Here is a 16,330-nt window from a genome sequence, read left to right on the forward strand (position 1 = left end):
TGCCTCCTGAACAGCCGTACTGGGGATGTGCCCGCAACCAAGGTACATGCCCTTAACTGGAATCGAACCTGGGACCCTTCAGTCCACAGGCCAATGCTCTATCCACTGAGCCAAACCGGTCAGGGCAGGAGCAGGATTCTTAAAAATTAATACTATTCACATAACTTCAGAGTTTACTAGGCAACTGTCATTCAGCTAAATGAGATACGATATAATGTAGTTAAACAAGTTCTCAGGAAAAAAGTGGCAGAGGGCTTGAGTTAGGTAGTCCCAAGAAATTTGGTTGCACAGCAAAGACCAAAAGCTATTCTTGTTTACATTTCCAGAATCTCTTCTATGAATATGTTTATTTCTCCTTGAAAATGGCTTTCCCCTCTTCCTCATTAGCTACAGTAGATTATAGTGTTGCTTTTGTATTTAAACTCTGGATAAAAATATAAGAGGAAAGTGTTTCTTCATAACTAAAGATCCTCAATTAGTATCTTTATGTAAAAACTGGTGTGGCTCAGTTGGTTGGGTGCTGCGCTGTACACAAAAAGGTTGCCAGTTCAATTCCGACTCAGGGCACATACCCGGGTTGCTGGCTCGATCCCTGGTAGGGGGTGTGCAAGAGGAAGCAGATCAATGTTTCTCTCTTCTCTCCCTCTCCCTTCCTCTCTCTAAAAATCAATTTTAAAAATCTAAAATAATAATAAGAATGTTATGGGAGATAGAAAGTATGGGGGTTGAGAGCATTAGTTTAAATCCCGCCTCCTTTAGCCATGGGAACTTGGACAAGTTATTTAATTCTGTCTGGGCTTCTGGTTCCTACTCTGTACAATGGGAATAAGGGGTTCTATTTGTGATAATTGAGTTTATGGACATAAAGCACTTAGAACAGTATCTGACCAACAAAGAAGGTGCTCAATAAATAATAGCTATTATTATTATGACTCTCAGAATTGTAATTAAAATTAAGAGGGCTGAAGCCGTAACCAGAAATAATGGAAGGGATAGCCACATAGAGTAAGTATGTTTTTGGTTTATGGGAGGAGGTGAAGAAGTTGTTAGTCAATGTTTTCAGTTTTTTAATCCAGGAATGTATTTCATAAGCTTTACTATTACTCAGAGGCAGTAAATATTGTGCCATTATATTTTAAAATTTAGGCCAACCTACATTTCAATGTCTCACAATTTTTAAAACACCATCAATTAAAAGAAACATTACAATTTCAGAGATGTTAAAGTGTGAAAAAGTGTACATTTCAGAGTTGATGAAATACATTAAGAGATGGAAAACAATACAGTGATATTTCAGGTATCATATATGCCCCAGGCTCATCTTTTTCTATAAAAACTGGGAGCTAAAATCTAACTTCTGATCACTCCTAGTTTCTACCCTCAGATTTTTTTTTAAGAGATGCCCATTAGAGATGGCAGAAGAAAGGAGGACTTTCATTAGGAGTTTTGTCCTTAAAAGCCAAGTCCTACAAGTGACAAACAATAGGCAAAGAAAAAGACTATGAAAGGTGAAAGAAGACAGCAGAGATGGAAAATGATCTACATATATAAAAGCCTAAGCGACCGGCTGACCGGCCAGTAGCTATGACGCGCACTGACCACCAGGGGGCAGGCGCTCAATGCAGGAGCTGCCGAGCTGCGGTCACTTGGCAGCAGCGGTTCTTGAGTGATGCACCCGGACCCAGAGAGGAGGGAGCCTGATTCCAGGGTGTGTCACCCGAGAACCGCCCTCTCGCAATCCGGGATCCCTCAGGAGATGTCAGGAGTCGGCCTGATCCCCACAGGCCAGGCCGAGGGACCTCACCGGGGCACGAATCCATGCACCGGACCTCTAGTAAAGCTATAAGATAATGGAACTCCTGACAATCTAAGAGAGTATTTGGGAGCCTTTCAGTGGAGGAGCAACCCCAACCCTGTAAACCTCAATTATCTCTCCAGTCAAAACATCACAGCATCAAAAAGAATGCCAGGAATAATAAAAAACTGTTAAACTGAAAGGGATATCTATTCCATGAAGCCTCAAAGAGAACAAAGTATACTATTCCCACGCCTTTCTTAATACGCCCCTACACAAAATTGCTGCATGCTCCTGAGAGGAGCATATGAATGGTGTAGACACAGAGGAAAGCTGAGAACCACTGATGTTAGAATATTTTGTTTGCAAGCTGGTATCAGGAAGGGTTACATCTGACATTCTCTCTCTTGTACAATATAGCCAATTAAGTCATTTCGCCTCTCTTTGAGTATCCTCATTAATAAAGAACTCATCAGGCCCACCGAAGGAACACAATTTCATTTTCTAACAGTGTTGTCAGAAAATTCTTATATTGAAGCAAAGATGTGCCAAGCTAGCTGAGGTTCTTCTGTTTATTCAATATTTACTGAGTCCTTGAACGGACCCTGAGGACTGATGGAATGGATGACTTGAGTTAGGGATTGGTGAGGCAGGTGGAGTAGAAAAACAAGGAGGAATATCAGTGAAGAAATTGAGGTGGCTGGCCAGAGTGAATGCAGGGGGATTTTTTCCTATAGGGGTAGAAGACAAATAGTCAGGGAGCTCTGTGGACCATGGAAAATAACCAGTTGCCGCTTGAATCAATAGGGGATCAGTGTTGAGAGGAGAGGAAACAGAAGAAGAGGGTGGTGGTTCTGTGAGGCAATTCAGGCTTTAGGGAAGGTTGACATTGAAGTGGATGGGACTCAAGGAGGAAAGACTGAGAGGCCAGCAGTGGCAGGCAGCTTTGGCAGGAACTAAGTGGGCGAGGGGGCAGGGGAGGCATAAATAGAAAGCATTATGAAAAGCAATGAGAGGACAAGTGGTAAACAACCAATCACAATCCAGTAAGACAGTGCTAGATTAGAGATACACTTAAAATGCCAAAATAAACCCAGACTATGAAGAGTGCCTGTGTTCATCCTAACAACCTGAAAACCTGTTATTTGAAAACTTCCCAAGCACCGTTCTAAGCCCTTTAAAAATATTAACTTTTTATTCTTCTAACAACTCTACAATGTGGGTAATATTTATATTCCCATTTTATAGATGAGGGAACTAAGTAAAAAAAAAAAAATCACTCAGATAATTACTGCAGAAGGCTTCAAACCCAACCAATCTGACTCCAGGGACCACACGCTAAGCCATCATAGCGTATTCTTCCCACTTTGATTTTCTAGGGCCTAACACAATGACTGGCCCATAGTAAACATTGAAATACTTGCCAGAACTGGTTTGGCTCAGTGGATAGAGCGTTGGCCTGCGGACTGAAGAGTCCTGGGTTTGATTCCGGTCAAGGGCATGTACCTTGGTTGCAGGCACATCCCCAGTGGGAGGTGTGCAGGAGGCAGCTGATCGATGTTTCTCTCTCATCGATGTTTCTAGCTCTCTATCCCTCTCCCTTCCTCTCTGTAAAATGTCAATAAAATATATTAAAAAAAAAAACACAAAACATTGAAATACTTGCCAAAGGGTTGAAGGATCCCTAGCTTTTGTGGGCTCATAGAGACAAACTAAGAAGGATCTACGGATTTGAAAAAGAACACAGATCCTAGTGGAATTAAGTGGCTCAGGGGTCTGAATGGTACTTGGGAGAGCTATTTTCCAGCCTGGTATAGATTTCCAGGTTGTATCAGCAGGATACTGCTCCCATCGGATGCATAAGCCAACAGACACAGGCTTACCCGGGACCCTGAAGGTCCAAGTTGGCTGGGCAGTCTTCCCTAAAATTGGATGTAGCAGAGCAAAGTGTGCCTTCCTCAGAACTACAACTACTCTGATCACTGCTCTTATACCAACACTGACTTATATATCACCTGGTTTATCATATATAACCACACCGGTTTATTATATATCACATTCCTCCTTGTAGGCTGAAAATACTTAAGGTCAAGGCATTTGTATTATTCATCTTGGATTTCCAACACCAATTATCATAGTAAGTCACCAATATAACAGCATTAAAGCAGCCTGTGTTTTTCTTTGCGGGGAGGGGCGGGTGGCTGGGGGGAGAGTTACATGTTAGTCAACTCTCTACAGAGGAAATAAAAATCACTTTGTTTAAAAGCTTTATTGTTCTATGGAGGATTTTTAGTAATAATTTTTAACCAAATATGGCTATAATTTGATAACTTCCTATACCTTATACTGCATTACACTTGAAATTATAAGTAATAACCTCTTGTAGTCTTCTGCTGGGATATCATATAATTTGTTTGGTTCTATATACTGACTTTTCACCTCTTAAATGTATTCATTAGCATAAATTTAAAAAAACACACACAAATAACCCTATCCTAAAGGCATTGCACTTGTTAAGGCTTCTATTAACATGTAGCCTAATACAAAATGTTGCCCACCAGAAGCACAGGGAACGTCCGTAGCCTTGCACAGCAGGCTGGCTGTTTTCCTTGGTGCAGTCCCCAGAATAGTGGCTGTGAGGCAGGATAGTCAGAAGTTAGGAAAATTCCTTGGCCAAGTAGAATAGGGAAACTGAAACAGCTGAACGAACTGGCGGAGCAATTTCCAGCCAGATACAGGTCACATCCCTAGAGATAACATCTAGGCCTCAGTTGTATTTCAGCTCCAGGCCCAGAAAAGCAGCGAAACCAGGTGGGCTACACCAGGACCACTGGCAATGACTAATCACCCCTGCCCTGGTGCTGACCAATCAGTAGAGACCACGACCCTAAAAGGGCACACCAGAAAAGGGATGCATATTCTGCTGAAAACCTCCCCTGAGACCTCCCCTAAGATTCCCGCCAGCAAGAGAGAGCTAAAAGCCTCAAAACAAAGGACCCAGTGTGTGTTTCCCCAGCCAGGAGAATGCCTGTGCCTTCTTCCCCCTCATCTTCCCCCACAGGCAGGCATCTCCTAAACTCTAAGGGTCCCCATGAGACTAGCAACCAGGGGAACAATGGGCAGTGATAGCTCATGCTGGGCTAACCCCCTGAACCTGTCTCCAAGGCCCCCTTTTCTCTGACTTCCCAGTGAGCCAAAGCAGCCCTCCTTGGCTCACTTTATTTCTATAATATTTCTAGAGAGCCAACCAGAGCACCACCTAGGTCTCTCCTGTTGCTTCTTCTATCCTAGACCCTTCCTTGGGCCCCAAAATTTAAAAAAAAACATACCCTCCCGTTGTGAAATCTTTCCTGCATGAAATCAAGAAACCGTACTGGCCAGCCCCATGCCGACCTGCTCAGGGCCAGCTCCCCTGTCCTGTAACAGCTGCAGGTGGAGAATTCTGGTGAATGGGCCCAACAGCTAAGTTTTATCTTCAGGCTATTGCTGCATAAGTGAGACAATAACACAAAACTGACTGTGGGGTCCCAGAATATCTCCTGGTGCTAACGTCCACTGTCAACCACACTCCAAGGACAGATGACTACTTCTGCACAACGCTCTGCAAACGATGTCAATGTAGCCCTGAAAACACACACGACTCCTAAAGTGTGGGCAATGCGTAACTAGTCCAGCTTTAGGAGTTCAAATAAGATTGAATATTTGTATGAACTCCTAAAGGCCCATCTCTATATGGAGGGGTTACTGGTAAAAGTTTAACCAACAATCAGTCACCAAATGATCATTCTCGAATACAGAGTATCTCGTTACAAATAGCAATAACCATCAGTTGAGGAGCCATAGAAGGCTTCTGTCCATGGGAAAGATGTGTTGTGATCAATACCCAGATTTAAGAAAATTAATGGGGGCGGGGGGGAGGGGAGTGGATAGCAGTACCGCTGGGGAGAAAAGTGGGGCTGAAATATGCCATCAGGAAAGGAAGGGGAAGCAATAGTACTGGAGGCAGATGGGATGGCAAGTAGATAACAGAGAAGAGCAGATTTAAAATAATCTTTGAAGCCGAAGAAAAGCAAGGTTGTTAATACCACCAAGGAATGTCAGGAGAAAAGGCTTGGTTGCATCAGAAGTTGCAATTTGGTGCCCTTATGACATTTACATTTCTTAAGCAGGCCTTGAAAGCAGCAGAGCAGTATACATGACCTAGAGAAGCCCAGAGACTGAATGAGACGGTTAAGAACAGAGGTGGCAGGAATTAACAGAGGTTGCAGGAAAAAAAGGAGAAAAATGGGCTAGCCAGAGGACGAAACTTTGAGATTTAGTGAAGTGGGAAAATCAGGCGATCTCATGTAATCCAGACCCAAAAGAGGGCTTCAAAAAGAAGCAAATGCCACTGAAAAAAATTAACAATAAGGCTGGAAACAGGCTGTTAGGTAACAGGGTACTGATCCAGTTGGGAACAGAAGGTAGCCTAGAAATATGTGGGGAGGAGGATAAAGAAACGGAGACAGCAAAGGAAGTACAAACAGCAGTTTAAGTAAGAAAGCTCTGTTGGGTGGTAGCTCCAGAGAATATCAAAGCTTAAACACGTTTGAAGAGAAGAGAGAGGGAGGTGGAAGTAAAAAGAGGTCAACCGAGCTCACATCAGATATTCCTGTTGGATATAAAAAGTATATCAGCATAAATTAAGGTCTATTTCAAGAGGGACAGGGTGGGGTTGAGAAACAAGAGCAAAGTAGAAAAGACGTGTAAAAAATGCAATGAAGAATCAATAAGGAATAGGCAAGAAGTTTGCCAAAAAGTACAGGGGGCCCAGATGATGTTAGTTGAGGGGCAATCTGTATCATTCATTACCTGGCACCAGCAAAACCTATCCTCAGGACCAAAGGTGGAGTTTACCCATGTTGGGAATGCCCAGTGGTTCAAAACTAGTTGCATTCAGAAAAATCGGGGCACCTGTTGAAAATACAGCTTCTCTAACCCTATCCCTGGAGATTCTGACTCAAATCTGGGGTGTGGCTGGGAATTTTTAATTAGCACTCCAAGCAATTCTGATGCAGCCAGTAAGGTGGCTTTTGGAAACCAAGCACATCATCAGAATTATCTGATACATTTTTAAAAAATACAGATTATGAGCTCCTGTCCAAACCTAGTGAATTTCACTATGTTCACATCAACAAAATGAAACACACCACGTTTGAGTCTTTTTTCAATCAACTTTCCAGCAAATGCATGTTAAATTTTTTCAGTACAAACTACACAAGAATTGAACCGAATACCTTGAAAGTCCAGAGGTAGTGGCCTTGGGCAGATACCTAATGAATGGCTATTCATTAAAAGACAACTGCTCATTAAACTGCTCTTGGAAGGAAATTCAAGTAAAAAAAGAAAAAAAAAATACTCTTCCTGGTTCCTGTTCCTCTGAAGGACTTTCCAATCTCAAAGTCCATCTTTAAACAGCTTCTAACAAACATTAACAATATTGACGTACATCATCATTTCATTATAAATCCTTAAACAAGTTACTTGTTTAGATCACTGTTTTAAATATAAGACACATTCATTCATGTCACAAATATTATTAGCCCCAACATATATGTAAACATATAGGATACATTGTCATTGAATTGCACTTTGCTTTTCAAAGCTCTGGGACATCTTAAAAACTAGTGTTGCAAGCATGTGAGAAGTGAAGCCAGAGAGACCTACTTCAAATCCTGCTTCTGAAACTTACACTAGTTGTACAACATTACAGGTAATATTTTCTGAAACTTGATTTCTTTCTTCTGTAAATGGTAATAATACCACCTATCTTGCTGGGTTGTCACAAAAATAAGAATTGTAAGTAAAGCACATATAGTTCTGATTCAGAGCCAGCATTTACCGTAATAAACAGTACTCTTTTCCCTCTTACCCAAATTTCCACTGCAACTCCCTCTCAACAAAGGTGAAATTAGTCCTCTAAAAGTACTCATGATATTGGACTTTATGTTGAAAACCGAGTATTCCAGTCATGGTGACAACTTTAAAAAGAAACTCTTACTTATTATGAAAGCTTGCATGTCATAATAATGTGAAGAGTCCTTTGTCACACATCACCCAGATGCTCAATAAATAACAGAAGATATACTTTTAAGTGCACTGCTGAGATAAGATGATGAAGGTTCCCAAGGGTAAGAGAAAAAACCGAAGGACTTGTACGCATGCATATAAGCATAACCAATGGATACAAGACACTGGGGGGGTGGGGGGGGGGCAGGTAAAGGCATGTACTGGGGGGGAGGGGAGGCCGGGGGGAGGTCAATGGGGAAAAAAAAAAAGGAGACAGGAGTATGAGTGTACAAATATGCTATATAAAGATGTTCGTTGAAAAAAAAAGAAAAAAAGAAAAAGAATGACAAATCTAAACCCTAGCGGCAAACTAATTTGTAGGCCCGTGCTGCCGTGGGAGCAATACTATTCCCTCCAGAAACCTGAGGGTCCAGTAAGGGAAAGGGAGACTTGATTCTGAGCTTCTGAATGGGAAAGGACTGAACATGAGAAACCACCTCAGTGTTCCACGCTTGAAAGAGCTACACCTCTGTTAAAAGGGTGAGGTAGGAAAAATCTGCCTTCCATCAAAGCAAACTAATGAGTAAATCTGCAGACCTACACCAAACCTAGATTAATTAGCGAAGATAATGACACTGATCTCCCCTGAGCAAGCCTGAACTCAGATTTACATCTTCAAGTCAGGGAAATGCCTGGTTAATAGAAGTAGTCTGGGAAGTAGAAACAAACAAGTATTTTCTACAGAAAGGTATCTTCAATACACATCCTTCAGGATTCCCATAAAATTAAGGAATAATTAAGGAAACACGCTACCTTGAATAATAGCAGGAAACACACACATTCAGTAGATAAGATTTTCCTCTACCCTCAAAGGTTTCAGCTATTCATACCACGGAAAGGGGGAAGGAACAGAAAAGTTGAACCAAATAAAACACAAAATAAGAAAAGTTCAATCGGACACCACACACACACACACACACACACACACACACAATACCCTTTTAAATTTTTTTCCATAATGGAATTATGTGCGTTATATTATGTGCTTTGATGCCAGGTGTACTTGAATTTGAATCCTGGATAAATAAGTACCAGTTTATGATTCCAAGCAAGTTAGTATAACTTCTGTGCCTCAATTTCTTCAACTGCAAAATGGGCATAATACTGTACTACCTACCTAGTAAGATTGCTGTGAAATTTCATACACATGTCTTCATGTGTGTATCACATAGCAGAGTTCTTTAATACACAAAACGCACTTAATAAATAGCAGCTATTGTGAACATTAATAGAGTGTCTCCTATGTGCCAGTGATAGTGCCAGACTCTGGGACAGAGATGGATAATGAGTCCTTATTAGGATACTATCTGGCATGCTTGTTTTGTGCCAGACATTTACCTATATAATTGTACTTCATCCTCCCAACAGTCCTATAAAGTACTATTATCTCCATTGTCCAGGTGAAGAAACTAAGAAATGAGTTAAGTGTCTTGGTCCAATTCATACAACTAGTAATGAAAGTGGGACTAGAACTTGGGTGCTATATGTCCCCCTGTCTTAATTACCTCACCTCTCTTTTCCCTATTTGAGAAGATTCACATTCAGCTACATATGGAGGACGCAGTTGGTAGACTTTTTTCCCTTTCCTTTCTTTTTTCTTTTTGGCCAAAAAGCAGAGAACTCTAAAAATAGTGGGTTTCACAATCATGGAATATAATACAACACGGTTAAACTGAATTCTCTGCTGAGTTGTTGACATCTCAGTTTTTGTTCCTTCTTTGAAAGGGAAAGTAATAACTTGATTATGAGTGTGCAATGAGTCTAAATGCTGTGTTTTTCATATGTAAATACTTTTCTAGGTACTATAGGTTGGCACTTCTTAGGAATTTAAACCTTGTTTACCTTTTATGAAGACTCTATTTACATAATGATAGCTGAATGACACTTAATATTGAGTAGCAGATTTGATTAAAACAAGGAAGCACTTTCTAATTGTTTTACCCCACCAAATTGAATAAGGTGTGGTCATTCAATAGTTTAAGACTACCTGTCAAAACACCAGATAATTCTCCAACAGATACTGCAGACTATATTATGATATAGAGAAACAACTGTACCCAGGAAGACACAGTAAATACTTTTCAACCCTAATAATAATAGCAGCAAAAACTTGGAGTTCATGTTTAGAAAAAGAAAAAAAGAAAGGGGAGGGGAGGTGATTTTAATTTTCTCTGAATAAAAAATAGAATAGAGCCCTAGTCGGTTTGGCTCAGTGGAGAGAGTGTTGGGCCCTCTGAAGGGTCTTGGGTTCGATTCTGGTCAGTCCCCAGTCTCACATCAATGTTTCTGTGTCTCACTCCCTCTAAAAATCAATGGGAAAATATCCTTGGATAAGGATTAACAACAAATAGAAAAGGAAAAGAAAAAAAAAGAACTCTTTCTTTTATAAGCACAGTACCTTGTAGAAATATTTATAGGCTGCCACAACACTCCTTCCTCCTAGATGGAGAAGGGAGATAGTATCTTTTGCTCAGAGTTTGAAACTATGTAGGTGATTTTAAGTAAAGTGATATAAAAGGCTTGGATTCCATTACCCTCAAGTTGGAAGACAGCTGATGATTAAGACATTGGGTAGCTCAAACAACTGAAAAACGGATTAATAAATAACTTCAACACAAAGCAATGCAGTTTCACTTTAAAAGGAAGAATGAATCATTTAAATCTGGAAGAGATTTCAGAGATTATTTCACCAGTGTCTTCATTTTGCAGATGAGGAAATCCAGACCTGAAGCACTGTAATTCGGTTACTTGTTTACATTTTTTCTCATATCACTATTTCTGCCCTTATCTATTGTGGCTATAAATTCATCATAATGGTAAGTCATTATCATATTTTTCTGCCCTATGACTACCACAGCTTCAGGACAAGGACTATTTTTAAACCTCCAAAGCGTATCACATTCAAATCATCACAGCAGCTTTGCTAAACCAGAACAAAATGAGTGAAAGTGAGTTAAAGTATCTGTATTCCTGCTGCTTAAATAAGGGTTTTGCCTCATAACTGGTCTACATACGAGACATCTCCGGTTTGGCAGAATAAGAGCACAAAACAAGGTCGAGGGGATTGTAAAGAAAAGTTTTGCAAATCAAGAAAAGTATCTCTAGTGTGTTCTACATAGTTTCAAGTTCCCCTTGGGAGAAAGGAATGCCTTTGAAGAGCTAAGGAGATGTGGGCTTGAATAGATCATCTTGCTCATTTCTTCCAATACTAAGATTCAATGAGAATTCAGAACTCAAAATACCGCATTGCTGATACCTAAATTTGTCAGTACGAAAACAGCAATAAGAATTAAGTTTCTTCATATTAGGAACGTATTTCCTTACGAGAGGCTTGCAGCTACTCACACTCAGGGTGGGAATCGATGGGGTTGTTTCCCAAAAGGGAAAACGCGGAGCACTCAGGATTGCTGGTCCTCGGTCACTCAACAGCGAGGCTGCCAGACCAGGGTGACTGACCATCAGCCTCCCCATCCACTAGTCCCTTCATGAGGACTTGCCGAAAACAAGAATTTAGCGAAGAAAGTAAACTTTGGTATTCAGAAAATGGGCATGATAACCAAACTTTTATTTTAAGAGTGATACGTTTACTTCCGGAATTCTCTGGTAACTGACCTCCAAGGCAAGCTCAGCCTAGGGGGGTTCCTGCCCAAGCAAGGTCCTTTGGGGAAAGGGACAAAAGAGGCAAGGGGGTAGGTGGCCAGGCGCAGCCCCCTGGGAAAACCTCCCCGGCTGGCTCCCTTTGCAGCCGGCAGACCCGGCGCACCTACAGGGCGCGTCCCACACCTGAGCCCACGCCCCCTGCTCATCCCTTCCCTCCCGAAGCACTTACCTGGGGTGCCCGCGGGTGACTGGATCCTGAAGGCGGCCGTCTCGGGCCATCCCGGGTGCGGCGAGGGCCGACTCCAGGGTCTGGGGGTCCCATGCAGCAGGTAGGAGACATTGGACTTCCGCCGAATCGCCACCCGCCTGAAGTCGTAGCCGCCCTTGCTGCTTACGGGGCCGGGCTCGCTCCCCGCTCCGCACTCTCTCCCTCCCTGGTCCGGACGCGAGTGAGCGCTCGGCGCGCTCCTAAGGGGCAACCCGACGCGGGGGGGTGTCGCCTGCATGCCCACGTTTGGCGCAACTCAAGAGCGGTGACTCGGGGCTGCGCCGCGCGGCGCCCCTCTGCTCCGGCGGCTCCTTGACAAGTCTTCCTCGTCCCTTCCTTCCCGGGACGCGGAGAGCCACGCAGTTTGGCGCTCGCTCTCTGCGGCTCCCGCACTCACCTGACGCCGCTACAGCTGCGACTGGGCTGGGGCTGCTTCCACCCCCTTCTCTCCGGAGCCAAACGCCGGAGGCCCTGTGGGAGGGACGGGGATAGCGCCAGTTCAGGCCGCCGGAGCCGCCGCCACAGCCTCCTCCTCCTCCTCTGGCCGGGAAAGCTGCCAAGGACGCGCGGTGCCTAGTGGAGCGCCCTGGGCGCGGTCTAGAGCCCGGACGCCACTGGAGGCTCCGCCCCGCCCGCCGCCCAGCGCTCGCCCATTGGCCGAGAGCAACCGCGAGGCGCTCACCTGCGGCCGCACACCTGGGGCGCTCCCGAGGTCCGCTGCGCTCACCTGCGCGCCGGGATTTGGAGAGGGGAGATAATTACAGCTTCTTTGGACTCTGCCCAATGGCTTCCTGTTCTCACAGACCCACATGACAAGGGTCTTCCGTGTGTCCCAACCGCTGAACTGAGCCCTGAATAATAATCGTATTTATGTCGTAGAGCTAACCAGCGAGTTAAGTGTTTTAGATTAGGAAACCAAGATGCGGAAGCGACAATGAGCAGAGTTGATGTGTACCACCTTCAGACCTGGTTTCTGCACCCTTGTCTTGCCAGGAAACTACCCTTGGCCAAGTGCCAGCTGGCGTGCACAGGGGCCGGTGGAGGAACCTGGCGCCCTGGACCATGGAGATCCACTGTACACCCAGGAGCGGGCAGCCCGGAATCACCCCTCTCCTAGGAATTAGCACAGTAACAGAAGACTATGGACTGATCCATGTTCCTTAAATTTTATTTTTATATTTTCCAATGTAGCAAAAATTATATGTATACTGATGTGTTTTAATTCTAATTAAATGTTTTAAACAAACATTCTATTTAATTTTATCAACATAACCTGTCTCAGACTGATCTATTTCCTAATAAACAAAATAAAACCAAAAAAGAATACTCAGGATAAAAATAATGAACTAGTAAGTTGCTTCATCTACTGGTAGAACATCACTTCCCACACTAGAATTTAATAGAAGTCAGTACTTTACAGCAGATTCACCCTTATTTCAATCTCACTGGAGAAAGGTGAAAAATTTCTTTCACTTTAATAATAAATCCTTATTATTATTAATAATTAATAATGATTGTTATTTAATAATAATCCTTATTTCCTCAGTAAATGAATTATAAATGTTAATTATTTACTTTAATGCTTTCACTAGATAGGATTTCATATAAATATCATTAAAGAAAAAAAGGTCACTAAAAGGCATAAATGATGCTGACTTTATATAGAAGCATTAGGGGGCTGACATACAGCAGATAATTTCATGAAGATCTCATTGAAGAAGAGGATACAGTTATTTTAACAGGAACTGAATGGGAGAACATATTTGCCAATAATACATCTAATAAGTTCTTAATATTCAAAATGTATAAGGAACTTATAAAACTCAACAACAAAATAAATTAAACAATTCAATTAAGAAGTGGGCAAAAGATCTGAATAGACATTTCTCTCAAAAGGACATAAAGATGGCCAATTGACATATGAAACAAAGCTCAACTTCACTAATCATCAGAAAAATACAAATTACAACCATAATGAGATATCACCTCACATCTGTCAGAATGGCTATCAATAAATAAACAAACAACAAGTGTTGGCAAGGATGTGGGGGAAAGGGAACCCTCTTGCACTGTTGGTGGGGATGCAGACTGGTGCATCCACTGTCACAGACAGTATGGAGTTACCTAAAAGAATTAAAAATGGAACTGCCTTATGACTCAGCGATTCCACTTCTGGGAATATATCCAAAGAAACCTGAAGCAATGACTCAAAAGAATATAAGCACCCCTAGGTTCATTGCAGTGTTATTTACAATAGCCAAGATTTGGAAGCAGACCAGTGTCCTTCTGTAGATGAGTGGATAAAAGAGCCATAGTGCATTTACACAATGGAATATTACTCGGCCATAAAAAAGAAAGGAAGGAAATCTTACCTTGCAACAGCATGAATGGACCGAGAGAGTATTTTGCTAAGTAAGCCAGTCAGAGAAAGACAAGTACCATATGATTTCACTTATATGTGGAATCTAATGAACAAAATTAACAAATAACATGGAAATAGACTCATAGATAGAGAGATCAGACTGACAACTATCAGAGGGGAGGGTGCTTGAGGGGGGCTAGGTGAGAAAGGTGAAGGAATTAAACAAAACAAAAAACAAAACAAAAAAACAGCTCATAGACAATAGCATGGTGATTCTCAGATTACCAGAGGAAAAGGGGATTAGGGGGAGGTAGAAGAAGATGATAAAGGGGGGATAAATGGTGATGGAAGGAGACTTGGAGTGGTGAATACACAATAAAATATACAGATGATGCATTATAGAATTATACACCTGAAACCTATAAAATTGTGTTAACCAATGTCACCCTAATAAATTTAATTTAAAAATAAAACCAAATAAATAAATAAAAGGAGCCCATAGCCTATCTACCCTCTCCCTACTCCTGCTTTTTTATGTGGTTCTGTAAGGATGCAGATGTAAGTCCTGAGCTGCTGCAGCCATCTTGTGACCAGCAGGGGAGATGTCATGGATCTACTGAGGGCAGCAGAACAGAATGATGAAAGAGCCCGAGCTATTGCTGAGTTCAACACGGTACTGAAAAACCCCAGAAACTTCCCACCTCTTAAATCCTGGATAAGTGGCAAAATAAACTGTCCTTATTGTAAAGCCACTGTTAGCCAGACATTTTTGTTATTGTTTAGCCAAAAGCGTACTGATACAAGAAAAATAGTTTATCCAAATTTTAGGAAATTTCTTGTGCAATTATAAAGCTATGTATTTAATGTTTTATTATTACTGCTTAGCACTGTTTTAGTTTAGGAATTACACATATTCCTTTGTTGTTTTCAAATGAGATAATCTAGATGAGGGGTCAGTAAATTGTGACCTGTGGGCCAAATCCAGCCAATTCCCTGCTATTTTTGTATGACCCACGAACTTATGGGTGGTATTTATTTATTTATTTATTTATTTATTTATTTCATTTTTTAAAAATATTTTTATTGATTTCAGAGAGGAAGTGAGAGAGATATAGAAACATCAATGATGAGAGAGAATCATTGATCAGCTGCCTCCTGCACGCCCCTCACTGGGGATCGAGCCTGCTACCTGGACATGTGCCCTTGACCGGAACCAACCAGGGACCCTTCAGACTGCAGGCTAATAATCTATCCATAGAGCCAAACCAGCTAGGGCCTGATGGATGGTTTTTAATATGTTAACTGGTTGGAGGGAGGAGGAATAAAAAAAAAAGAATATTTTGTGATACATGAAAATTATGTAAAATACAAATTTCTATGTCCATAAATAAAATTTTATTGAACACAGCCAGCAGTTTATGGCTGCTTTCACACAACATCAGTATTGAGTAGTTGAGATAGAGACCAGATTGACAACAAATCTGAAACTGGCCCTTAACAGAGAAAGTTTGTTGATCCCTAATATAGATGAAAATAAGAATCTTATATAAAAGTTTTGTTTGATTTTGAAAAATTATTAAACTATTATCAAAAACTGTAATTTAAGCTCTGACATATTATGCCTTTGTACATTCCATAACAATGTCAACAGAAGGTGACACACTGAAGCTACGAGACTGTAGCCAATCTATAATTGTAAATTTACCTCTTTCTCCAATGACACCATTGCTTTATTACAAACTCACACATCTATAGGCATTTGCAGTAGTCTACATAACTCTGCATCATTAGAATACAAAATAAGCATATTCAAAACAGCCCTGAAATTATTCATGAATAAGAGAAAAGTATAAACTGAAGTCAGTGATGTTATTTATGCAATACCTCAAATAGAGTTTTTTCCAAAGTAGACACAAATATGTGATAAGCATTTTCATGAGAATATTGGCAATCAGAAATACTTTTAAAATCACAGAATAAACATTTTCATGCTAACATATTCAACTGATTATAAGAAAACAGACTCCTTTTTTTTAAATATATGTTTATTGATTTCAGAAAAGAAGGGAGAGGGAAAGAGAGATAGAAACATCAATGATGAGAGAGAATCATTGATTGGTTGCCTCCTGCAGGTACCCTAAGGGGATCAAGCCCATAACCCAGGCATGTGCCCTTGACCAGAATCGAACCTGGGACC

The 16,330-nt window shown here is 41.5% G+C and overlaps 1 protein-coding gene across 1 annotated transcript in view; it reads right to left on the reverse strand.

The window, feature by feature from the left end:
- FGD4 (FYVE, RhoGEF and PH domain containing 4) overlaps positions 1–12,387 on the reverse strand; it is a 230,057-nt gene extending 217,670 nt beyond the window's left edge. Inside the window, exon 1 of the mRNA XM_080662971.1 lies at positions 11,733–12,387. Within this exon, the coding sequence (XP_080519097.1) occupies positions 11,733–12,009 (277 nt within the window). The 5' untranslated portion in view covers positions 12,010–12,387. The remainder of the gene's footprint in view (positions 1–11,732) is intronic.
- Positions 12,388–16,330: the final 3,943 nt, after the last annotated feature.

Source organism: Plecotus auritus (genome assembly GCF_963455305.1).
Source record: "Plecotus auritus genome assembly, chromosome: 3".
Classification (NCBI taxonomy): domain Eukaryota; kingdom Metazoa; phylum Chordata; class Mammalia; order Chiroptera; family Vespertilionidae; genus Plecotus; species Plecotus auritus.